A 26,426-nucleotide genomic window follows, 5' to 3' on the forward strand; every position below is an offset into this window, starting at 1 on the left:
AGGAGTGATAGCTAATGGGTATGGGGTTTCTTTTGGGGTGATGAAAATGTTCTGGATTAAGGTAGAGGTGACGGTTGTACAACTTTGTGAATATACTATAAACCATTAAGTTACACATTTTAAAAAGGTAAATTTTGGAGTTCCCATCCTGGCTCAGCAGTAATGAACCCGACTATCATCCATGAGGATGCAGGTTCAATCCCTGGCCTCGCTCAGTGGGTTAAGGATCTGGCGTTGCTGTGAGTTGTGGTGTGGGTAGCAGACGTGGCTTGGATCCCGTGTTGCTGTGGCTATGGTGTAGGCCAGCAGCTGCAACTCCAATTTGACCCCTAGCCTGGGAACTCCATATGCCATGGGTGCAGCCCCAAAACGCAAAAAAAAAAATTATGGTACATGAGTGTATCTCAATAAAATTATATCTCAATTAAAAAAAAACAAAACAGGAGTTCCCATCGTGGCGCAGTGGTTAACGAATTCGACTAGGAACCATGAGGTTGCGGATTCGGTCCCTGCCCTTGCTCAGTGGGTTAACGATCCGGCGTTGCCATGAGCTGTGGTGTAGGTCGCAGACGAGGCTCGGATCCCGAGTTGCTGTGGCTCTGGCGTAGGCCGGTGGCTACAACTCCGATTCAACCCCTAGCCTGGGAACCTCCATATGCCGCGGGAGCAGCCCAAGAAATAGCAACAACAACAACAACAACAACAACAAAAAAGACAAAAAGACAAAACAACAACAACAAAAAAAAAAAACAAAGCATCTGACATCAGATGTTAAAGTAGCAATCAGAAAAGGAAAAAAAAAAAAAAGATGCCCTGATAAATGCAATGTAGGGTCCTGGACAGGATCCTAGAACAGAAAATGGACATTAGTAGGAAAACTCATGACGCTTGAATAAAGAGTAGAGTTTAGTGAACAGTAATGGACCAATGCTGGTTTCTTTATTTTGAGAAATGTAGTCATTATATAAGATGTTTGACACTAGCAGAAAGCAAGGGGTATGTGGAAACTCCTTGTATTATCTTTGCAATTCCTCTGTAAGTCTGAAATTATTCTGAAATTAAAAGTGTATTTCCGGAGTTCCCGACGAGGCTCAGTGGTTAATGAATCCAACCAGGAACCATGAGGTCGAGGGTTCGATCCCTAGCCTCTATCAGTGGGTTAAGGATCCGGCATTGCTGTGAGCTGTGGCGTAGGTTGAAGATGCAGCTCAGATCTGGCATTGCTATGCAGCTCAAATCTGGCAGCCACAGCTCTGATTGGACCCCTAGTCTGGGAACCTCCATGTGCTGCAAATGTGGCCCTAGAAAAAGGCAAAAAAAAAGGTGTATTTCCAAAAAGTGAGCCTGGAACCAAAAAGGAAGAAAGTGCTCAAGAATGATGGCGACATTGAAAAAAGACATAGGAACCAACTGAAGGGGCCATCACAGGCCAAATCTGGGAGATGCCAGCATTAAAATTAAGACAGTAAGAGATTATCATCTACTGAAGACAGTAAGTACCCATGATTCCACACAGATACAAATAAAGTTACAGTAGAAGGCCATTAAAAAGTACCAAAGGAAAGATGGAATTAGAAAACCACCCTTTATGCTCGACATCACTAATTATTAGAGAAATGAAAATCGAAACTACTGTGAGGTACCACCTCACACCAGTCAGAATAGCCATCATTAATAAGTCTACCAATAACAAATGCTGGAGAGGGTATGGAGAAAAGGGAACCCTCCTGTACTGTTAGTGGGAATGTAAATTAGTACAACCACTATGGTAAACAGTATGGAGGTACCTCAGAAAACTAAACATAGAACAATCATATGACCCAGCAATCCCACTCTTGGGCATACATCTGGACAAAACTATACTTAAAAAAGATATATCCAACCCAACAGCAAAAAAGCCAATCAATCAATGGAAAAATGGGCAAAAGACCTGAAGAGACATTTCTCCAAAGAAGATATACAGATGGCCAACAAACACATGAAAAAATGCTCAACATCGCTGATTATAAGAGAAATGCAAAACAAAACTACCATGAGATACCACCTCACACCAGTCAGAATGGCCATCATTAATAAATCCACAAATAACAAGTGCTGGAGGGGCTGTGGAGAAAAGGAAACCCTCCTACACTGTTGGTGGGAATGTAAACGGGTACAGCCACTATGGAGAACAGTTTGGAGATACCTTAGAAATCTATACATAGAACTTCCCTATGACCCCGCAATCCCACTCTTGGGCATCTATCCAGACAAAACTCTACTTAAAAGAGACACGTGCACCCGCATGTTCATTGCAGCACTATTCACAATAGCCAGGACATGGAAACAACCCAAATGTCCATCGACAGATGATTGGATTCGGAAGAGGTGGTATATATACACAATGGAATACTACTCAACCATAAACAAGAATGACATAATGCCATTTGCAGCAACATGGATGGAACTAGAGAATCTCATCCTGAGTGAAATGAGCCAGAAAGACAAAGATAAATACCATATGATATCACTTATAACTGGAATCTAATATCCAGCACAAATGAACATCTCCTTAGAAAAGAAAATCATAGACTTGGAGAAAAGACTTGTGGCTGCCTGATGGGAGGGGAAGGGAGTGGGAGGGATCGGGAGCTTGGGCTTATCAGACACAACTTAGAATAGATTTACAAGGAGATCCTGCTGAATAGCATTGAGAACTTTGTCTAGATACTCATGTTGCAAAAGAACAAAGGGTGGGGAAAAAAATGTAATTGTAATGTATACATGTAAGGATAACTTGATCCCCTTGCTGTACAGTGGGGAAAAAAAAAAAAAAAAGATATATCCACCCGTATGTTCATTGCAGCACAATTCACAATAGCCAAAACATGGAAACAACCTAAATGTCCATCAACAGATAAATGGATTAAGAAGATGTGGCATATATACACAATGGAATACTACTCGATAAAAAAGAACAAAATAATGCCATTCACAGCAACATGGATGGAACTAGAGACTCTCATACTAAGTGAAGTAAGTCAGAAAGAGAAAGACAAATACCATATGATATCACTAATAGCTGGAATCTATCATATGGCACAAATGAGCCTTTCCATAGAAAAGAAAACCATGGACTTGGAGAACAGATTTGTGGTTGCCAAGGGGGAGGGGGAGGGAGTGGAATGGACTGGGAATTTGGGGTTAATAGATGCAAACTATTGCCTTTGGAAATGGATAAGCAATGAGATCCTGCCGTATAGCACTGGAAACTATATCTAGTCACTTATAATGGAGCATGATAATGTGAGAAAAAAATGTACATATGTATGTGTGACTGGATCACCTTGCTGTACAGTAGAAAATTGACAGAACACTATAAACCAGCCATGACGGAAAAAATAAAAATCATTAGGCGTTCCCGTCGTGGCTCAGTGGTTAACGAATCTGACTAGGAACCATGAGGTTGCAGGTTCAGTCCCTGGCCTTGCTCAGTGGGTTGAGGATCCAGCATTGCCGTGAGCTGTGGTGTAGGTTGCAGACGCAGCTCGGATCCCGAGTTGCTGTGGCTCTGGCGTAGGCCAGCGGCTACAGCTCCGATTTGACCTCTAGCCTGGAACCTCCATATGCCGCGGAAGCGGCCCAAGAAATGGCAAAAAGACCAAAACAAAACAAAAAAAATCATTAAAAAAAAAAAAGCTTGAAACACACACATACAAAGCTGACAGAATTATCTGCCTCTGAGAATTGTGCTAATAAAGATAAATTATCTTAACTTGGAAAAAAAAAAGAAAAAGACACTTTGGCAACCATCATACTAAAATCATAACTGATTCAGGCAAGACTCACCAGGGGATGCTAATATGGTCTCAAAAAAAAAAATTTTTTTTTTTGGCTTTTTAGGGCCATACCCACAGCATATGGAAGTTTCTAGGCTAGGGGTCAAATCAGAGCTACAGCTGCCGGCCTATACCACAGCCACAGCAGTGGCAGATCTGACCTACACCACAGTTCATGGCAACGTCAGATCCCCAACCCACTGAGTGAAGCCAGGGATCAAACCCGCATCCTCTTGGATACCAGTCAGATTCATTTCCACTGCACCACAATGGGAATGCCTCAAAGTATCTCTCTATGGGATACTCTTTTTTTGGCTTGGATTAAGAGATTTATTGCATCTTAAAGATAATTATAAGCACAGTCCAATTTATAAGTAGGTTATTTGGTTTGTGGAAATGACTAAAGGAAAAAACTTACATAAAATTGTAGTAACATATTTAGTAAAGAATGTTAATAGTGGAGTTTCCACTGTGGCACAGTGGGTTAAGAATCCAACTGCAGCGGCTCAAGTCACTGTGGAGGTACAGGTTCCACCCCTGACTGGCATAGTGGGTTAAAGGATCCAGATTGCAACACCTGTGTCATAGGTCACAACTGCAGCTTAGATTCAATCCCTGTCCAAGGAACTTCCATATGCCATGGGTGTGGCCATAAAAAAATATCAATGAAAAAAGAATATATTTCCAAGAAAAGAATATATGCAAATTTTGGTTGGTAATGGCTGATGGGAAATCCATGCCACAATCCTGTACTGGTATCAGGCTCTGCAGGGTGTGCACAAGGCTAGGAGATAGGTTAGTGAAGCTGCAGTGGGGAAGGGAGGAAGGGGAGAGAGACCCCCTACAGCAGGGGACAGTCATCTCTATGAGGCCACATGCAGACACTTCAGCAACGAGAACAGAGAGCTGGAGCATCTGGCAAACCATAAGATATGTTTAATTTAATTTAATTTTATTTTATTTTTTGTCTTTTTACCTTTTCTAGGGCCGCTCCCAAGACATATGGAGGTTCCCAGGCTAGGGGTCCAATCGGAGCTAGAGCCACCAGCCTACGCCAGAGCCACAGCAACGCAGGATCCGAGTCACATCTGTGACCTACACCACAGCTCACAGCCACACCGGATCGTTAACCCACTGAGCAAGGCCAGGGATTGAACCCGCAATCTCATGGTTCCTAGTCGGATTCGTTAACCAATGCGCCACGATGAGAACTCCCAAAGGATAAGTTCTAATCAAAAAGGGCAAAATTGTACTTTGCAGAGAAGAAATCCACCAGACCTCATCATTAGTAAGTGATCAAGGTCAATGACACCAGTAATGAGACACATCAATATATATATTGATATATTCAGTGCCTACTCATACAATGGACAGAGAAGGACACAACTTCGCTTCTGTGGGATTCCTGCCCCAAACGCACAGCCTCAGTCTAGTCATGAGGAAACACCAGAGAAATCATGCTGAGAGGCACTCCAAAGGACTGAGCAGTTCTTAGCAAACATGTCATGCCATGAGACACAAAGACTGAGGAACTTTCCAGATTATGGGAATTAAAGAAATGGGACAACTAAACACTATGCACAACCTAGAATTTTCTTTTTCTGTGAAGGACTTTCATGGGATGATAGGCAATATCTGAATAAAGGGCTATAGATTATAGAATTGTATCAGAAGTTCCCATTGTGGTACAGCAGGTTAAGGATGCAGCGTGGTCTCTGTAAGGATGCAGATTCGATCCCAGGCCTCACTCAGTGGGTTAAGGATCCGGCATCGCTGCAAGCTGCAGCACAGGTCACAGATGCAGCTTGGATTCAGTGTTGCTATGGCTGTGGTGTAGGCTGCAACTGCAGCTCTGATTTGATCCCTGACCTGGGAACTTTTATATGCCACAGACATGGCCGTAAAAAAAAAAAAAAAAAAAAGAATTGTATCAATGTTCAATGGGTCTGATTTTGATCATTGTGCACAGTCTGTGTTTCAGGAATGCACAGTGACTTACTTAGGGGTAGAGGGGTATCATGTCTGCAACTGACCTCTAAATGACATGGAGCATGACAGTTCCTCAAAATATTAAATATGGAATTAACATTTGATGCAGCCATTCCATTTCAGGATGCATAACCACAAGAACTGAAAACAGGGTCTTTTTTTTTTTTTTTTTGTCTTTTTAAGGCCACATCTGCAGCATATGGAGGTTCCCAGGCTAGGAGTCTAATCGGAGCTGTAGTGCCCAGTCTACACCACAGCTCACAGCAATGCCGGATCCTTAACCCACTAAGTGAGGCCAGGGATCGAGCCTGCAACCTCATGGTTCCTGGTCGGATTCGTTTCCGCTGTGCCACAACGGGAACTCCTGAAAGCAGGGTCTTGAAGAGATATTTGTGTGTCCATGCTCGTAGCTACATTATTCGCAAGAGCTAAAATTTAGAAGCAACCCAAGTTTCCATTGACTGATTACTAGATAAGCAAAATGCGCTATATACATGCAATCAACCTTAAAGAGGAAGGCAATATGTGCTATGGCATGACTGAACCCTGAAATCATGCTAAGTGAAATAAGCCAGACACAAAAGGGCAAAACTATACGGTTCCACTTATATGAGGTCCTTATTGTAGTCAGATTCATAGAGATAGATAGTGGAAGGGTGGGTGCCAGGGGCTAAGGAATGAGGAAGAATGGGGAGCTAGTGATTAATGGGGACGGAGTTTCAGTTTGGGAAAATGAAAAAGTTCTGGAAATGAACGATGGTAATGTTGCAAAACAATGTGATGTACATAATGCCACTGAACTGCACACTTAATAATGATTAAGATGGTAAAAAAAATTTTGGGCTGCCCTGCGGGATATGGAGTTCCCAGGCCAGGGATCAGATCTGAGCCACAGTTGCAACCTACACCGAATCTGCAGCAGCACTATATCCTTCAGCCACTGTGTTGGGGCCAAGGCTACGTCCCAGTGCTGCAGAGACACTGCCAATCCCACTGCACACAGTGGGAACTCCAAGATGGTAAATTTTATGACCTATGTATTTTACCACAGTTTAAAAAATGACTTGAAAGTCAAGAAAAATATTTTTTTTATTTTTTATTTTTATTTATTTATTTATTTATTGGTCTTTTTGCCTTTTCTAGGGCCGCTCCTGCGGCATATGGAAGTTCCCAGGCTAGGGGGTCTAATCGGAGCTGTAGCCTCTGGTCTTCGCCAGAGCCACAGCAACACGGGATCTGAGCCGTGTCTGTGACCTACACCACAGCTCACGGCAACGCTGGATCCTTAACCCACTGAGCGAGGCCAGGGATTGAACCCACAAACTTATGGTTCCTTGTCGGATTCGTTAACCACTGAGCCGTGATGGGAACTCCAAGAAAAACATTTTTTAAATATATTGATCTACCTACCTATTTATCAATAAAGAAAGAGCAAACGGGAGTTCCCGTCGTGGCGCAGTGGTTAACGAATCCGTCTAGGAACCATGAGGTTTCAGGTTCGGTCCCTGCCCTTGCTCAGTGGGTTAATGATCCGGCGTTGCCGTGAGCTGTGGTGTAGGTTGCAGACTCGGCTCGGCTCCCGCGTTGCTGTGGCTCTGGCGTAGGCCGGTGGCCACAGCTCCGATTCGACCCCTAGCCTGGGAACCTCCATATGCCGCGGGAGCGATCCAAGAAATAGCAACAACAAAAACAACAACAACAACAACAAAAAAGACAAAAGACAAAAGACAAAAAAAAAAAAAAGAAAGAGCAAACGTAATATAATGCTAACATTTGGGGAATCTGGGTGTGAAAGGACTTCTTTGCATGATTCTTGTAATCTGTCAAAAAAAATTTTTAGGCGTTCCCGTCGTGGCGCAGTGGTTAATGAATCCGACTAGGAACCATGAGGTTTCGGGTTCAATCCCCGGCCTCGCTCAGTGGGTTAAGGATCTGGCATTGCTGTGAACTGTGGTGTGGGTTGCAGACGTGGCTCGGACCCGAGTTGCTGTGGCTCTGGCATAGGCCGGCGGCTACAGCTCCGATTAGACCCCTAGCCTGGGAACCTCCATATGCCGCAGGAGCGGCCCAAGAAATAGCAAAAAGACAAAAAAAAAAAAATCCATCTCCCAGGTAAAATGAGGACTTAAAAGGATCACCTTTGTCGTTCCCCCTACAGCATGGTGGGTTAAGAATCCAACTGCAGCAGCTTGGGTCACTGCAGAGACGAGAGTTTGATCTCTGGCCCAGTGTAGTGGGTTAAAGGATCCAGCGCTGCCACAGTTATGTGACTCAGATTCAGTCCCTGGCCTGGGAACTTCCATATGCTGAGGATGCAGCCATAAAAAATAATCACCTTTATTTGTTCAGAGTTCCACTTGGGGAGTTGTCCCCAAACTGAGATTGCTGTCCTAGGCTTGACACCCAGCTTGGGGTGGCAGTAGTCCCTCACTATGATGGGTCTTCTCCCTTCCCTCAGCAGAACAGGTGCTACGTGCTGAGCACCCTCACAGCCGCAACTCAAGGGTCAGTTCCACTTGGGTGACATTTACCAAGCATTAGTTGGGAGATTCACCCACATCAATTTTCTTCTTTTTTTCTTTTTACAGCCACACATGCAGCACATGGAAGTTCCCGGGCTAGGGATCCAATCGAAGCTGCAGCTGCTGGCCTGTAGAGGGAACTCCTCAGCCATCTTGATCAGAGTATTGGTGACATGGGCATAAATACTTTTCACCATAGTGATGGGAGCACCAAAGATCTGTATATGTCTTTATACAGATTATTCCCCAATTCTAATAGGGGCAAAAGTGGGGGAGCATCTACAACCTTCATCTGAAGTTAGGAAAAGTGTGTGGCCCGTAATTGAGCTAAATTCTTTGCTCCAAAAGGCCTGGAGAGTTCTCCTTGGTGGTGCGGGGGGTAGCAATGCACCCCAAATCCCACGACAATTTGCAACAAACGCAGCCGCTAAGCACACACCGTGAAAGGAACGGGGCTTGTGCACCCCAGACAACACATTGTCTACACCCCGTCTACCTGACAAGACCCCGCCGCGCGGCTGCGTCTGACTGATTCCCTTGACCCCACAACAAAGACCCCCTTTGTTCCCTGGTTAATATCCTTAGCAGGTCTGTCTAGACTCACTGTGGCAGTAATTGTTCCGTGATGTCACCAAGATCTGTGACCCTTTTCCTCCTTGCCCTGCTTGGGCAGGAGAGGCTCCAGACGGTCCCAAGCCAAGGAGGTCCCAGCCCTTGACACCCACCTGAGCCTCCTAGGGCAAGAGAGACCCGCAGCCAGCATCCCACGACCACCACCCAAGACCTTCAGGGAGATCAGAAAAAAGTACAGTCTGTCCGGAGTGAGGTGCTAAAGGGCATCGCTATCCTGGGAAAGATGAAAGGGGGGGTTGCCCCTCTGTCCCCAGAACTCCCACCTTCCGAATGTGCCCGAATGTGGAAAACAGTTCATTCTCTGCTGGGGCGCAAGTTCATCCAGGGAATAGAGAAAGAAGGTCAGATGAGAGAGAAAGACAAGACAGACAGAGAGAGAGAGAATGAGACAGGCGAGGGAGAAGGAGAGAGAGAAGAGGCAGAGAAAGACAGAGATGGAGAGAGAAGGGGAGAGAGACACAGACTGTGAGAGAGAAGGAGGGAAAAACAGAGACCCACCGAGAGGCCAAGAGAAACTGAAAGGGAGAGAGATATGGAGAGAGAAGGGGACAGAGACCCAGAGAGAGACAGAGAAAGAGAGACATGCAGGGAGAAACAAACAGAGAGAGACAGAAAGGAGGGGAGCAGAGTTCTCTTGTGGTGTAGCAAGTTAAGGATCAGGCATTGTCACTGCAGCAGCTCAGAAGCTCAGACTGCTGCTATGGCATGGGTTCGATCCCTGGCTCAGGAACTTCCACATGCCAAGGGTGAAACCAAAAAAGAAAAAAAAAGGGGGGGGGGGAGTTCCCATTGCGGCTTATCGAATTAAGGACCCAACTCTGTCTCTGTGAGGATGCAGGTTCAATGCCTGCCTTCGCTCAGTGGATTAAGGATCTGGTGTTGGCATGGTTGAGGCTGACAGCTGCAGCTCTGATTAGACCCCTGGCCTGGGAACTTCCATATGCCCCAGATGTGGTTGTAAAAAGAAAACAGAAAGGAAGGAAGGAGGGGAGAGACAGAGGGAAGTTAGCTGGTCCCTGGGAGAGGAAAAGGAATTCCTTCCACAGGTGGCAACTTGAGCTTCAGAAAAATCAGTTGGAATAGGAGAAACTGCCACTCACTCTGCCTAACCAAAAACCCATCTTTGGCTTGAGGTGAGAGACATCAATTGTTGCTCACAACTCATGTCTGGATCTCACCAAGAACACTCCAAAGCATGTTTTCGTCTTCTTCTTCCTTTTTTTTTTTTTTTTTTGCTTTTTTAGGGCTGCACTTAAAAAATTCTCGAGCTAGGAGTTGAATTGGAGCTACAACTGTCAGCCTACACCACAGCCACAGCAATGTGGGATCCAAGCCACGTCTGCAACCTACACCACAGCTCATGGCAACACCAGATCCTTAACCCACTGAGTGAGGCCAGGAATCAAACCTTCATCCTCATGGATTCTAGTCGGGTTCGTTAACCGCTGAGCCACAAAGGGAACTCCCTGAAATATATCATCTTGAGGGATGGATCTGACCCTTGCAACAGCCACACCCTTCCTATGAGCAAATCTCTTTTATCCACCATGACTGAAAAGCACCACCAGCAGCTCTGAGTCACCCCATGCAGAAGGCACCCAAGTGCAACTCCACTGACACCAAGTTCTAGAACATGCAAAATGCACTTTGGTGGTGATAAAGTCAGCAGAGAGGTTTATACCTGGGGTGAGGGTGGGGCACAGCAGGAATACTGGGAAAGGAAAGGATTCGAGGAGCTTGTGCAATGGGGGAGAACAGAGAAGGGGCTAGGAATGTTCTAGATCATGATCTGGACTCAGGTGCTGCGGAAGTACACGTGTAAAATTTCATGGAGCTACAGAGCTGTGTGCACTCAGGGTATGTGTGTACAACTCCAGTTTCGTTTTCTTAAATGGAAACAATCAGATCTGGGAAGCTTGGTATCTTTTTAGCCAGGGACTGGTGGGGAATCTTCTCTTCTTGTTTCATAAACTTGAGGAGGAAAATTGAAAGTCTTCTAGAGGTGAGGTCTGGAGCGATGGACGACTAAAATATAAGGAGTATTGCCCCGCCAGCAGCAGGATTAAAAGCCGCCATCCCACACCGTCCGAGTCCCAAGGCTCGGAGGGATTTCCAAAGATTGTTTAATTGATTTTTCTCCTATTTAGATGCAGATCATAGTGTCTGGGGCCCAGGAATTCAGACACACGGCTTTGTGTCCACTCAGCCCCGTGAAGACTCCTGTCTGAAACTCGCACAAAGCCAGACACACACGTCTTCAGAAACACGCTGTTTCCTTTTTGTCTGGGGCTCCAGGGAGCGGGTGCGACCAGCAGGGCCTCAGACATGCTCCCATCTGCAAGGTCCTGGGGACCCTGTCCTTCTGTCCCGATAGCAAAGTGGGGTGATATTTTTTTAAAAAGGAGGGAGGAATGTGGCCAAGATTTTGAGGTCTGGACCAGAGGTAATTTTTAAAAAAAAGTGGGGAGGCCCAACTAGGAGTTGACACCCTGAGGTTTCAACATGGATTTTTCTCCAAATTCAGGGCTCTGGAGTGGAAAGCAGGGGATGCTTTAAATCAAGCAGCTAATGGGCTAGGATTAACATGAGTTTGGCTCCGGTCTCTGCAGATCTGATTTATATAAGGAGAAAAGGTTTCTCTCTTTCTCTCTGCCCATTGTTCCCCAGTCTGTTCCTCCAAATGCCCCATCTGACAAAGAAACTGCGAGGCTTGGGACAGTGGGAAAGACCCTCCTGCCCTACCCAAAATGCAGCCTTCTCTTCCTCCAGCTGCCAGGAGGCAATGCTGAGGGTCACTGCACCCACCTCTACAAGGTTAATACCCCTGCCTGGTCCCGCTGCCCTAAACTCTGGTTTCTGAGCTGGAAGTCCTGACATAACTCTCTCTGGGCCTCAGTTTCCTCATCTGGAAAGTAGGCACAAGAATAACTGCACCTAAGAGTTGTTGGAAGAATTTGGCACACTGGACAGCAAAAAAAAAAAACGCCTGGAGCAGAGCAAGCACTCAGTAAATGCAAGCTACAGTGGTAACTACCTAAGGGGAAATGTACATCAGACTTAAATATCTCTCAGGAAGCATCACAGGAGACTTTTTTTTTTGGTCTTTTTAGGGCCGCTTCCCATGGCATAAGGAGCTCCCCAGGCTAGGGGTCTAATCGGAGCTGTTACTGCCAGCCTACTCCACAGCCACAACAACGCCAGATCCAAGCCACATCTGTGACCTACACCACAGCTCACGGCAGTGCTGGATCCCCAACCCACTGAGCAAGGCCAGGGATTGAACCCGCAACCTCATGGTTCCTAGTCGGATTCATTTCCGCTGCGCCACGATGGGAACTCCTTTTTTTGGGGGGTGGGGGAGTTGCTGAGCCAGTGGCACATAGAAGTTCTGGGGCCAGGGATCCAATCTGTGCTACAGCAGTGACCTGAGCCGCTGCAGCCACAATGCCAGATCCTCAACCCACTGTGCCACAAGGGAACTCTTCTGGAGATTGATTTCTTTGTAGATTCCTTTCTTTCTTTGGTGCCAAATATTTCCAGGGAAAACCCAGCCCCAAGCCTGATTCCTACCCTCTGGATCCAGTTACCTGGACTGCAATCCAGCTGGCGTTCACGGTGTGTTCCCCAAAAGGGCCAAACCCTGAAAAAAAAAAAATAAAAGCAGCATGTCACCACCCAGTGGCCCCTACTGGTCTGCCCAGGGCTAAGCTGCTGCCTTCATCCAGCAGGATGAAGCAGGGAACATCAGGAGCAGCTGCTACCTGGGACAATGTGGGGGGCCTGATCCCGATTCTGGGGTGCACCCAGTGGCCCTTCAGAGCCCTCCACCACACATACTTGTCTGCTCTTAACTGAAACTATGAGTCCTTTCTTGTCCTCACCTTCACCTGAACTTCATGCCCAGCAAGGGGCCAGTGGCCTCTTTTCCCCCAGAAAATGCTGGCCTTATTCCCTTCTCAACTTATTCCCCCACCCTTGACCCCCAAATATAATTATTGTATCACTGTATTTGTGCCTTTTCCCTGAAGTCTGGAACTGCAGGGCCAGAGGTGCTCCATGACACATCACCTGATGAGGAATGGCCTTTAAGGGAGGCACGCTGTCCAGACATCATCCCGCCACCCTCCTTCTCACTCAAACTCCAGGCCCCATTTCAAACTAAGCAGTTACCGAAGGAGGTGCTAAGTGCTCTGCATGCACTGTGGCATTCAGCCTCACTGGACATCCCCTTTCAGGCAAGGGTATTTCCTGGGCCCATTTCACAGGAGCTGGGGCTGAGGCACAGAGAGGTGAAGCCAGCTGCCCAAGGTCACACAGCAAGAAGTCAAAAGAGCAGGGATTCAAACCCGAACCCATGAGAGCCCATGGCCTCCCTCTTCTAACCACCCCAACAAACTGCCTAAAAAATAAACATCTCCAAGAGAGGCTATCATTGAACCATAGCTGGGCTGAATGTCCCAAGTGGTATCACGGCCCTAGGAAGGATCCTCTGCCTGGAGGGGACCCCCAAGTAGGGTCAGAACCTCTCCATCCCTTTCTTCCTCCTGCATAGACCAGGTATGAGTCCCAGCTCAGCCACTTACAAACAAGGTGACCTCTGTGAGCCTCAGTTTTCCCCTCTGCAAAATGGAGACACTGACGATGTAATGAGCTCATGCAAGAAAAATGCCCAGTCTGGTGGCTGCCTGCAGAGTTAGCAGGAGAGTAATAAGTAAGCAGATAGAGGAGGGCTGCAGAGGACAGTGACCCTCTGGCAATATGACACACATATTAGCCAGGTAAGGGACTTCTATCTTCCTGGGAATTCCAGGACCAGCCCCAATCTCCCTGGGCCACAAAACACCTGTTTGAACTTGGATTTCCCACTCCGACTCCTCCAGACTGAGGGTCAAAATGACACCCTCCCACCAGAGGCCTGGCGGAAGTTGACGCCCACGAGGACCCAAGGCGGAGTCTCCTCAAGAAGGAAAAGTTAGTTTCTCGGACTTGGTGACAGCGGGGCGGGGGGGGGGGGGGCAGGCTGACACACAAACAACCTGGGCATTAAAGATTTTGACCAAGACGGTCCCTGGGGCAACCGAGAGAGTGGCCGGGCAACCGAGGTCCACCGAACTCCATCTGCCCCCGCCTCCGGGGAGCAGCCCCCCGTTGGCGCAAGGCTCGGGGAGCAGTGGCTGGCAAGACATTCATTTGTCACCGGGGCACTTCCTGCCCGCAAATCGGCCTTTGTCCCCTGGGACCGGGGGTGGTGACAAATCTGACTTAGGGAGGGGCAGGGAAGAGCCCGGTCCAGCCTGCTGGCCAGGCAGACAGAACAAACAGGTGCTCAGAGAGTTACTGTCCCCAACTGGGTAAGGAAGGACGCGAAAGGGGCCTGCTCCGTGTGGGTCACTTGCCAAGACCCCCACGTCCTTCCCTGCCCCAGACCCTGACAGTAGGACCACAGGGGCACCCCTTTCTCCACTTTCTCTGTCGCGCGGACTCAGCTGGGCTCCCGCGGACGATGACACCTTCCAAACCTGGGACACTTCTAGCACTTGCCCCGCCCGGGCCACCGCGCTCCTCCCGGCCCAACTGGTTCTGAAGCCGCCCGACCCAACCCCTGCCCCGGGGCCGCTGCCGCCGCGGCCGCCATCGGTACACTGCCCGCGTACCCGTTACCACCACCGCCTTCCTGGGCTGCTCCATGGCGGGCGCAGGCTGCACCTCTGACTCGCTCCTGCTGGGACTGGCAAGCTGACCAGTCCGCAGCCGCCGCCGCCGCCGCCTCCGCCGCCGCCGCTGCCGCGGGACCCCGCGCGGCCCCGCCCCTGAATCCGGCCCCGCCCTCGACCCCGCCCCAAGCCGGGCGGCTAGGCGTGCGCGTCCCCGACCCGAGACGCAGCGTGCGCGCCCCATCCTTAACTTTCACGTTAGGAGCGCTTGGCTCGCAGCCTCAGTTTCCCCATGTGTAAGATGGGGACACTTCATCCCGAAGGCTGTGGCAGACGCTAGGCATGAGCTGGTCATTTATTCCGCAAGGGTTCACTGAGCGCCTGCTATGAACATCGCTGGCCCCCACCCCCCTGTGAGCAAAGCTCCATCATTTGGCCCCTTTTACAGATGAGAAAACTGAGCCGTAGTATCGAAGACTACTTACCTAAAGCCTCCTGAGGTCCCAGAAGCGGCGTTCAAGCCAGGAGGTTGAGGGGATAGTGAAATAAAGTGAAAACCCCGCACCCACGGTTGGGTGGTGCCCAGAGTAGGGTCCTATGTTGCTAAGGAGGCTGATGTGGCCCCTTAACCTTGGCCTCCCCTCCCTTTAGCTCCCCAATAGACAGCTGCTGTAACCCCAGCAGTTGTCCTGGAGCCTAACACAGTCTCACCTCAGGGCCTTTGCACTTGCTGTTCCCTCTGCCTGGAACATGCCCTGCAGGTACCTGCAAAACTAGCTGCTTCTCCTTCAGGGCTCAGCTGGAACATCACCTCCTCCTAGTGACCCTCCTCACCCCACCGCACCACCACCCCAGTAGGTCTGTCTCATTTCCTTGTTTCATCCTCTTCACAGCAGCGCTTACATTCAGAAATTATTCTTTAATAGGCACTGCTTTTCTGATTTATTTCCCATTTTCCTGCCCTGACTTCCAGGGCAAGGGCATGTCTTTGTTAGAGCTGTGTGCCTGGCACACAGGAGGTTCCCAACTCACTTCAGCAGAGGCCATCGTTCCTCCAAAAATAGCCAGAAAAATAAAGCTGAGTTTCTGGCCACGTCCTTAGAAACAGATCTGGACCTTGGACTTGGGTCGCCAAAATCTCATTCCAAGCAGCCTTGGCCCCAGATTAGCCAGGACTCTGACCAAGGACCGTCTGCCTCTGGCCCAAGCCTCAGAATATGCAAGGCAGTGTTCTCTGAACTGCCCAGGAGCCTTGTTTGCAAGCTCAGACCAGAGGTCACACACTCAGCGGCTATTTTGGTCTCTGGCAGCTTCAGGTAGAATTCGGCCTGGGCTGGCTATGGGAGCGAGACCTCAGCCAAGTTGAAAAAGAGAATGAAACAAAAATCTTACCAAGAATCAAGTTTTAGAACTCAAACATGTAATAAGTGTCTGATACAAAGAGCATGTTTTGCTAGAAGCCGGGGCTGTGGAGAGAGATTTCATTTTCCCCCACTGCACTGGAAAGAAAGAGGAAACTGATAGCACCCAACCTTAGTCATCAGAGAAACTGAGTCACATGCTACCGCCAAGAGTGACTAGGAGTAAAAGCTCATGTTCACAGCATGCAGGCCCTGTTTAAGCACGTCACTGGTGTTCTCTCTCTTTTTAGGGCTGCACCTGTGACATATGGAGGTTCCCAGGCTAGGGGTCAAATCAGAGCTACAGCTGCCGGCCAACCCCACAGCCACAGCAACACCGGATTCCAGCTTCATCTGCAACCCATACCACAGCTTGCAACAATGCTAGATCCTTAACTCACTGAGCGAGGCCAGGGATGGACCCCACAACCTCATGGATACCAGTCAGGTTCTTAACCTGCTGAGCCACAGCAGGAACTCTGTGTTCTCTCTCCCTCTCTCTCTCTCTCTCTCTCTCTTTTTTCCTTCCTTTTTAGGGCCAAACCTGCGGCATATGGAAGTTCCCAGGCTAGGGGTCAAATTGGAGCTACAGCTGCCTGCCAGCCTATGCCACAACCATGGCAATTCAGCATCCGAGCCAAGACTGCAACCAACATACACCACAGCTCATGGCAACCCCAGATCCCTGACCCACTGAGTGAGGCCAGGGATCGAACCCACAACCTCATTGATAACTTATCAAATTTGTTTCCACTGCACCACAACGGGAACTCTCCAGAGCTCTTTTTTTAAAAAAATTTTATTTTGTCTTTTTAGGGCTGCACCCACTGCATATGGAAGTTCCAAGGTTTGCGGTTGTATTGGAGCCGTAGCTGCCAGCCTAGGCCAGAGCCACAGCAATGGCAGATCCAAGCCGAATCTGCAACCTACGCCACAGTTCTCGGCAACACCGGATCCTTAACCCACTGAGAGAAGCCAGGGATCAAACTCAAGTCCTTGTGGATACCAATCGAGTTTGTTAACACTGAGCCACAACAGGAACTCCAGGAGAGCTCTTTTTTTAAAAAAATAAGATGGTTGGAGTTCCTGCTGTGGTGCAATGGATCAGCAGAGTCTCTGCAGTGCCAGGATGCAGGTCCAATCCTCGACCCAGCACAGTGGGTTAAAGATGCAGTGTTGCCATGGAGTTCCCGTCTTGGTGCAGTGGTTAACGAATCCGACTAGGAACCATGAGGTTGCGGGTTTGATCCCTGGCCTTGCTCAGTGGGTTAAGGATCTGGCGTTGCCGTGAGCTATGGTTGTAGGTTGCAGATCTGGCTCAGATTTGGCATTACAGTGGCTGTGGTGTAGGCCAGTGGCTACAGCTCTGATTTGACTCCTAGCCTGGCCCTAAAAAGCCATAAAAATAAAAAGGCACTTTTTAAAATTAAAGGGAAATGTTTTCTGATAAAATAACGACTTCATTTAGTACAGGTTCTTAATATAACATAATTACAAATTCAGTGTTGTTTGTAAAATAGTAACATGAGATCCGCTAGAGAGATAAATGTATCATGTTTTGAACTAGGTTTTGTGAGTAGACAAGTTAAAATTCTATTTTAAATATAAAGTTTATAAAATAAATACTTTTGTATTCAAATAAAGGAAAAAAAAAGAAAGTGACCTCTAATGGGGACAAGGTTTTTTGGGGTGATGAAAGTGTTCTGAAACTAGATAAAAGGCAATGGTTGCACAACATGGTGAATACATTTAATGCCACTGGACTGTACACTTTAAAATGGTTTATGTAGTAAGTGTTATGTATGTTTTATCACAATAATAACAATAATAAAATCAGTGTGGAAGCATTGATGGATTACAAAACAAATGTAAGAGAAAGATGCGTTTGCAAATGCGGAAAATATCTCAGGAAGGAAGGGCAAGAAATTGATAAGAGCGGGGTGGGGGTGGGGGGGCCTTTGGGGAGGGAACCAGGATGTGGGAGAGATGAAAGTGGGGGTGGGGAGGAGACATCCTCAACATTTCTTCCACTGTGTACCAGCATCAACGAATCAGAAATAAATGATACGGACACTCCCTTGTTTAAAACACACTGCTAGATTATTTATTTATTTATTATTTTTTATTTTTTAATTTTAATTTTTTTTTTTTGGTCTTTTTGCCATTTGCATATGGAGGTTCCCAGGCTAGGTGTCGAATTGGAGCTATAGCCACCAGCCTATGCCAGAGCCACAGCAATGCGGGATCCGAGTCATGTCTGCAACCTACACCACAGCTCACAGCAACACTGGATCCTTAACCCACTGAGCAAGACCAGGGATCAAACCTGCAACTTCATGGTTCCTAGTTGGATTCGTTAACCACTGCGCCATGACGGGAACTCCTAGATTTTCTTTTCTTTTTTTTTTTGTCTTTTGTCTTTTTTGTTGTTGTTGTTGTTGTTGCTATTTCTTGGGCCGCTCCCTCGGCATATTGAGGTTCCCAGGCTAGGGGTTGAATCGGAGCTGTAGCCACCGGCCTACGCCAGAGCCACAGCAACGCGGGATCCGAGCCGCGTCTGCAACCTACACCACAGCTCACGGCAACGCTGGATCGTTAACCCACTGAGCAAGGGCAAGGACCAAAACCGCAACCTCATGGTTCCTAGTCGGATTCGTTAACCACTGCGCCACGACGGGAACTCCGATTTTCTTTTTTTAACATGCGAAAACCTACATAAAATTTACCCTTTTTAAGTGTACAGATCCGCAAGGTTAAACGTGTATTCTTCACATGGCAGTGCAACCCATCTTTGGAACTCTTTTCATCTTGCAAAGCAGAAACTGTACCCATGAAAAAACACTTCCCACTCCCTGCACCCCCAGCCCCTGGCACCCACCTTTCTGCTTTCTGTCTCTGTGGACTTGACTACTTCTAGGGATCTCACATGAGGAGAATCAGAGAGTACTTGTTTTTTTGTGACTGGTTTATTTCATTTAGCTTAATGTCCTCAAGGTTCATCCATGTCGTAGCATGTGTCGGTGTCAGGGGACCATTGACTGAAACTGCCTACTTTGGCCAGACAAGACAATAGCTGCTTGCCAGAGTTGTCGCACAGCAGGAGGCCCTGACAAGGAACGCAGTGCTGGAGTTCCCCCTTGTGGCTCAGCAGTAACGAACCTGACTAGTATCCATGAGGACACGGGTTCAATACCTGGTCTCCCTTGGTGTGTTAAGGATCCAGTGTTACCGTGAGCTGTGGTGTAGGTTGCAGACATGGCTCAGATCCTGTGCTGCTGTGGCTATGGCATAGGCTGGGAGCTGCAGCTCCAATTTGCCCCCTAGCCTGGGAACTTCCATATGCCATGGGTGCTGCCCTATAGAAGACGAAAAAAAAAAAGGCACATGATGTTGCCCTGAAGACTAACTGGAGGATCTGAGGGAGGGGCCAATAGGAGAATAGGAGGGAGGAGATAACCAACCTCCCAGGATCCTCTTCCCTGGAATCCATCTTGGCCGAGAGATGTGAGAGCCACAGAGAAGAACCCTGAGCCAGACCTATTCCAGCAGAGCAAGACAATTGTCCAGACACAACCCAGAAACTAACCCTATTCCCATAAAACCAGAGGCTGTGAGCCACGTGTAGCAGAGTGTTTCTCCTGGGTGCCTTTACCTTGCTGCTCTCCACCTGGGCGCCCCTTCCCAATCAAGTCACTTGGACAGTTCATTTCTGAGTTTTAGACAAGAGCCAATTCTCAGGCCCTGGAATGGGTCCCCCTTCCTGCAAAATCAGAATGTCCTTCCTTCCTTTTTTTTTTTTTTTTTTCAATTTGGGGCTGCAGGTGAATGGGTTTCCAACTTTTGAGATACAGACAGATATCAGGAAGTTCCTAAGAAAACTCTGCCCAAAGTCCCCCAGTGCCTCAGCCTTGACAGAGCGTCCCCAAGGCTGAGGACATGTCAATCAGCAGACCTGGCCCAGGATGGAGACAGAAAGAGAAACTCAGCAAAGTTGACTGAGTGACTGACCCCTTGAGGTGACAAAGCCCCGCCCGTGGTCTTAAGGATTCCATTAGGAGATGTTTTCCTTTTTACTTTTCTTTTTTTTTTTTTTAATCTTTTTAAGGCCACACCGCAGCATATGCAAGTTCCCAGGCCGGGAGTCCCATTGGGAGATGTTTGAAGGCATCAAATTGTTCACTAAGTCCAGTGGGAAACATTTGTTCTGAGTTTCTACACTTGGCGCCCCATCCTCTTTTTTTTTTTTTTTTTTTATCTAAGAGACAATTCATTGCACACATTTTATTTACAGTTCTGTATGCTGGGTGTTTTTTTGGGGGGTGGGTTGGCCACACCTGTATCATGTGGAAGTTCCTGGGTCAGGGATCAAACCCTAGCCATAGTAGCAACCCAAGCCACTGCAGTGATAATGCCAGATCCTTAACCCGCTGTACCTCCAAGGAACTCCTGTACGCTGTCTTTATAAACCTGACCTCTTATCTATTTGAACATTATTATTTTTTTTTATTTTATTTATTTATTTATTTATTTTTTGCTTTTTAGGGCCACACTTGTGGCTTATGGAGGTTCCTAGGCTAGGGGTCAATCCAGAGCTATAGCTGCTGGCCTATGCCACAGCCACAGCAACAAGGGATCCGAGCCACATCTGCTACCTACACCACAGCTCACGGCAATGCCAGATCCTTAACCCACTGAGGAAAGCCAGAGATCAAACCCGTGTCCTCATGGATGCCAGTTCATTAACCTCAGAGCCACGACGGGAATTACCTATTTGAACCATTTTTAATCAAAGCAAAATAATGAAGTGTTCCAATACAATATAGAGATACAAAAACAGACATACTAATTCTAATTAGGAATGTCATTATGACGTTACTTTATTTATTTATTTTTTGGCATCGCCTGCGACATGTGGAAGTTCCCAGGCCAGGGATTAAACCCAAGCCACAGCAGTGACCCGAGCCACTGCAGTGACAACCCTTAACCCACTGCATCACAAATGCATCAGTCCATGATGTTACTTTTTTAAAACCCAAAACTATATTTTACCTATCCATACTATTCACACACCAAAAAAAATTAGACTTCTGTACCTTGCAGGGGAAAAAAAAAGAAAAAAACCATGTTCCACTGGATACAGGAATATTTTCTGCTGGATTGAAAGAGATGAGAGTTCCCACTGTGGCACTGTGGGTTAAGGACCTGGCATTACCAAAGTTGTGGCTCAGACTTGATCCCTGACCAAGGGACTTTCATATGCTCTGGGTGCAGCCAAAAAAGTAAAGAGTAGAAAGAGAAGATGCATACAGTTTTCTGGAAATATTCTTTCTTTTCTCTGTTTCTTTTGCCAAGTAGGTCCTGGCAGTCCTCAGAAGCTGTGAAAGTCATTGCTGGGGGTGGGGAGGAAGAGCAGTTTCCACCTGCAGCATAAAACAGTAGAAACCAGGAGTTTCCTTCGTGGCTCAGCGGTTAACAAAGCTGACTAGGATAATGAGGATGTAGGTTTGATCCCTGGCCTCACTCAGTGAGTTAAGTTTCTGGCATTGCTGTGAGCTGTGGTATGGGCTGGCAGCTGTAGCTCTGATTCCACCCCTAGCCTGGAACCTCCATAAACTATGGGTGCGGCCTTAAAAGAAAAAACACCAAAAAAAAAAAATTAAAGAAGAGAAATTTTTTTTTTTGTCTTTTCCAGGGCCACACCCGAGGCATATGGACATTCCCAGGCTAGGTGTCGACTCAGAGCTGTAGCTGCCGGCATATACCAGAGCCACAGCAATGCAGGATCCGAGCTGCATCTGCAACCTACACCAAAGCTCACAGCAACGCCAGATCCTTAACCCACTGAGCGAGGCCAGGGATGGAACCCACAACCTCATGGTTCCTAGTTGGATTCGTTAACCGCTGAGCCATGACAGGATCTCCAAGAATGGAAATCTTAACGCTCTAATAAGTCCAACACAGCCGTCTACGTATCTCCTGGTGATGCTGTGTCCCAGGAGTGTTTGATGCTCAGAGACTGGTACTGATGGGGAATGCACGGGTGGTGTCTCAGTTTCCCCTCCTGTCACATGGAAGAAAACCCTGAAAACACCTCATGGATAAGATGTCAGGATTCAAGGAGGAACTGAACCCCCAGCCTGCACAAGCACCTCTTCCTCCTCTTCTTCTTCCTTATCACAATTACGTTGCACAATGCATCTTGAGGTTAAAAGCTGTGTCACACGTAGCATGTATTTTACATGTGATTTTTTAAAATAAGCTTTTTATATTTGAAAACGTTCAGAGCTACAGAAAAGTTGAGGAGTTCCTATTGTGGCTCAGTGATTAACGAACCCAACTAGTATCCATGAGGATGCAGGTTTGATCTCTGGCCCCACTCAGTGGGTTAAGGATCCAGTGTTGCGTGCGCTGTGGTGTAGGTCGCAGACGTGGCTCGGATCTAGAGTTGCTGTGGCTGTGGCATAGGCTGGCAGCTGCAGCTCCGACTGGACCCCTAGCCTGGGAATTTCCATATGCCTCAGGTGTGGCCTTAAAGAGACAATAAAATAAAATAAAATAAAGAATGGTGTTACAGGTGTTTGAGGAAAATCATAGAGGTGAGGCACCCTTCTCACCTTACCATGTCCAGGATCCCTGAGTCCTGCGGCCACACGGTTTCAGTGTTGTGAAACTGGTAGACATATATTTCCTTTTTTTATTTTATTTCTTTTTTTCTTTTTTTTTTTCTGTTTTGGCCACACCTGAGGAATGTGGAGGTCCCCCAGGCCAAGAATTGAACCCGAGCCACAGCAGCGACCCAAGCCAGAGCAGTGACAATGCTGGATCCTTAACCCATGTGCCATCAAGAAACTCCTATATTTTCTTTCAAGTAGGGAAAAACGGCTTAATGTTTGAAAATCTATAAAATGTCATACCCTGAAATTCAGTAATTCATTTCTGAAAATTTATGCTAAGGAGGTCTTGCAAATGAGAGGAATTGCTCTATGCCAAGGTCTTACAACAATGTTGCCTTTTTTTTGGTCTTTTTTTGTGTGTGTGTGTCTTTTTGCCTTTTCTAGGGCCGCTCCTGCGGCATACGGAGGTTCCCAGGCTAGGGGTATAAAAGGAGCTATAGCCATCAGCCTATGCCAGAGCCACAGCAATGCGGGATCCGAGCCACGTCTGCAACCTACACCACAGCTCACGGCAACACCAGATCCTTAACCCGCAACCTCATGGCTCCTAGTTGGATTCGTTAACCACTGGACCACGACGGGAACTCCTTTTTTGGTCTTTTTGGGGCTGTACCTGCGGCCTATGGAAGTTCCCAGGCTAGGGGTCTAATCCGAGCTATAGCCACTGGCCCATGCCACAGCCACAGCAACGCCAGATATGAGCCACATCTGTAACCTACAGCTCATGGCAACGCTGGATCCTTAACCCACTGAGTGAGCCCAGGAAACGAACCCATGTCCTCATGGATACTAGTCTCGCTTGTTAACCACTGAGCCGCCACAGGAACGCCAATGTTGCCAATTTTAAAACAACAGGAAGAATATAAAAGTCTAACAGTAGTGGACTGATTGAGTAAGCATAGTGGTGCGATATGAATCATCTTGTTAAGGCGGTGTATGAGGCTCCCATGGCTATAGTAACAAATGACTGCAAACTAGGTGGCTTAAACGATACAAATTTACTCTCTTGTGGTTCAAGAGGCTGGAAGACTGAAATCAAGGTGTGGGCAGAGCCTCGTTCCCTCTAGAGGCCCTATGGAAGAACTCTTCTTTGCCTTGTCCAGCCACTCAGGCCTCCGGGTTCTCCTTGGCTTGTGGCCCCATCAGCCCAATCCCAGTCTCTGGCTTCTATGTCTGCGCCTCAGATCTCCCTCTACCTTCTCTTAGAAGGACACCAGTCATTGGGCTCCGGCTCCATCCTAAATCCCAGAATCCTCAACTTAATTACCTCTGAAAAAGACTCTTTTTCCAAATAAGGTCACATTCCCAGTTACTTGGGGTCAGATCTTGGACATGTGTTGAAGGAGCCACCATTCAATCCACTACAGGTGATGTCTGCCTGATGTCTCCACTGGTGAGTTATTATTTTCCCTTTTCTCTGTTCATTAGAATCCAGCCACTCAGTTCAGCCCACCATCTGGAGGGAGTGGGGTGGAGGTGGATTTCCTTTTTTTTCTTTTATGGCTTGATATGGAAGTTACGCCAGGGAGTGAATCTGAGCAGCAGCTGCTACCTATGATACAGCTGCAGCAATGACAGATCCTTAACCCACTGCACTGGGACAGAGACAGAACTTGCACCACCTCAGAAGCAATGCCGGATTCCTAAAACGCTGTGCCACAGCAGGAACCCCTACATATAAATTTTTTTTTTTTCTTTTTAGGGCCGCATCCGTGGCACATGGAGGTTCCCAGGCTAGGGGTCGAATTGGAGCTGTAGCTGCTGGCTACAGCCACAGCCACAACCACAGCAATGCCAGATCCTTAACCCACTGATTGAGGCCAGGGACTGAATCTACATCCTCATGGATGCTAGTCAGATTCATTTCTGCTGAGCCATGATGAGAGCTCCTACATATAATTTTTTAATACATTTAAAATATTCTGTCTAATGGAAGAAACATAGCTTCCTCAATCAGTCCACGGCTGTTAGACATTTACATTCTTTCTCTTGTTTTAAAATTGGCAACATTGCTGCAAGGCCTTGGCATAGAGCAGTTCCCCTCATTTGTAAGACCTCCTTAGCAGAAATTACTGAGTTTCAGGGTATGACACTTTTATAGATTTTCAAACATAAAGCCATTTTTCCCTCCTTAAAAGAAAACAGGAGTTTCTTGATAGCACATGGGTTAAGGATCCAGTATTGTCACTGCTGTGGCTTGAGTCACTGCTGTGGCACAGGTTCAGTCCCATGCCCAGGGAACTTCCACATGCCGCAGGTGTGGCCAAAACACTAAAAAGAAAAAAAAGAAAAAAAAAAGAAATAAAATTAAAAAAAGAAAACGTATGTCTACCAGTTTCACAACATTGCCAGCATTGAGTTTTATGATTCTTCTCTCCTCCCCCCCTTTTTTAAAGTGGAGGGTAGTGTATCTTTATTAATTTAATAGGTACATTGGTTCATACTCTTTAGGTTTCTGCTGCCGGAAATACAATTTAAACTGGACTGGAAAGAATAGTGTTGTCTCTGCAGCAGCTCAGGTCACTGCTTAGGCACAGGTTCTATCTGCAGCCTGGCACAGCAAGTTAAGGATCTAGTGTTGCTGCAGCTGAGGTGTAGGGTGAAGGCCCAGGAACTTCCATATGCTGAGGGTACAGCCAAAAAAAAAAAAGTTTAGGGGGGAATGTTTAGATTTTGAAAAGTTCAAAGAGCAGCTGTGCATTAGTGCAGGCTCTGCCAAATGCTAAGGACAGTATCCAAACTCCAAGTCAATTAAGCAACAAAGGACAAATTCTTGGGCCCCTATAAGTGGAAAGTCATGTCTTATAACCTCAGGAATATCTGATCAAACAATGCCTCTTCTCCACAGAGGAATTCCTTTGTATTTCAGATTAAACCCGCAAAAAGGAGTTCCCATCGTGGTGCAGCAGAAACAAATCCGACTAGGAACCATGAGGTTTCGGGTTCGATCCCTGGCCTTCAATCCCGTGAGCTGTGGTGTAGGTCGCAGATGCGGCTCGGATCTGGCGTCGCTGTGGCTCTGGTGTAGCCAGATAGCTCGTATAGCTCCGATTGGACCCCTAGCCTGGCAGCCTCCACAAGCCGCCGGTGCGGCCCTAAAGTGACGAAAAGACAAAAACAAAACAAACAACCTGGCAAAGAACTTATTCCAGAAGATCAATTGTGATGGCACAGGACCTTCACTACCGCACTTTTAAAAACCTCTGTGGAAAGCGCTCTTCTCCTCCTAGACCTCCCAAGGGATAGTCTAATGGCCCTCGGTTGGTCACGTGTTCCCCTTTAACCAATCACTATGCCCAAGTGGGTGGAGAACTCCGAACTTCAACTCCGGAGTTGAAAGAGCTAACTCAAACTGCAGTAATCGCAGTCTGCCACACGGGGTCACCCAAGCAGAATTTTCAAGGATGAATAGTTGATCCCTTGCGCAAAAGGAGAAAGACTGCACATAGAAAAGTCTAGAAAAGTCACAAAGATGTGAACCGACATGCGATTTTCTTCCTACTTCTACCAGCGTGTTGTTGCTGGAGCACTTCATGTATCCCAGTTTCTATTGTTTACATCACAACGGCCTTTACCTGCGGCAAACAATACTTGGCTAGTCACCTTAACCCAGTTAGCATAACCAGCGTTCTGCACACTTTCCAGACCTCACCAGCAACCCTGGGAGCATGCTCAAGCCAATGATGAAGGCGGAAATAAACGCTGCCCTGACCCTGGGTGGGGCCTCTATGAGACA

General features: G+C 47.3%; 1 protein-coding gene across 1 annotated transcript in view; it reads right to left on the bottom strand.

Annotated features, from left to right (window-relative positions):
* The window catches only part of PGPEP1 (pyroglutamyl-peptidase I), a 31,364-nt gene extending 16,609 nt beyond the window's left edge, over window positions 1-14,755 (bottom strand). The window contains exons 1-2 of the mRNA XM_047776551.1: window positions 14,617-14,755; window positions 12,550-12,602 (exon numbers count right to left, since the gene is read on the bottom strand). Of these exons, the coding sequence (XP_047632507.1) occupies window positions 12,550-12,602; window positions 14,617-14,650 (87 nt within the window). The 5' untranslated portion in view covers window positions 14,651-14,755. The remainder of the gene's footprint in view (window positions 1-12,549; window positions 12,603-14,616) is intronic.
* Window positions 14,756-26,426: the final 11,671 nt, after the last annotated feature.

This window comes from Phacochoerus africanus, chromosome 4, assembly GCF_016906955.1.
Source record: "Phacochoerus africanus isolate WHEZ1 chromosome 4, ROS_Pafr_v1, whole genome shotgun sequence".
NCBI classification, from domain to species: domain Eukaryota; kingdom Metazoa; phylum Chordata; class Mammalia; order Artiodactyla; family Suidae; genus Phacochoerus; species Phacochoerus africanus.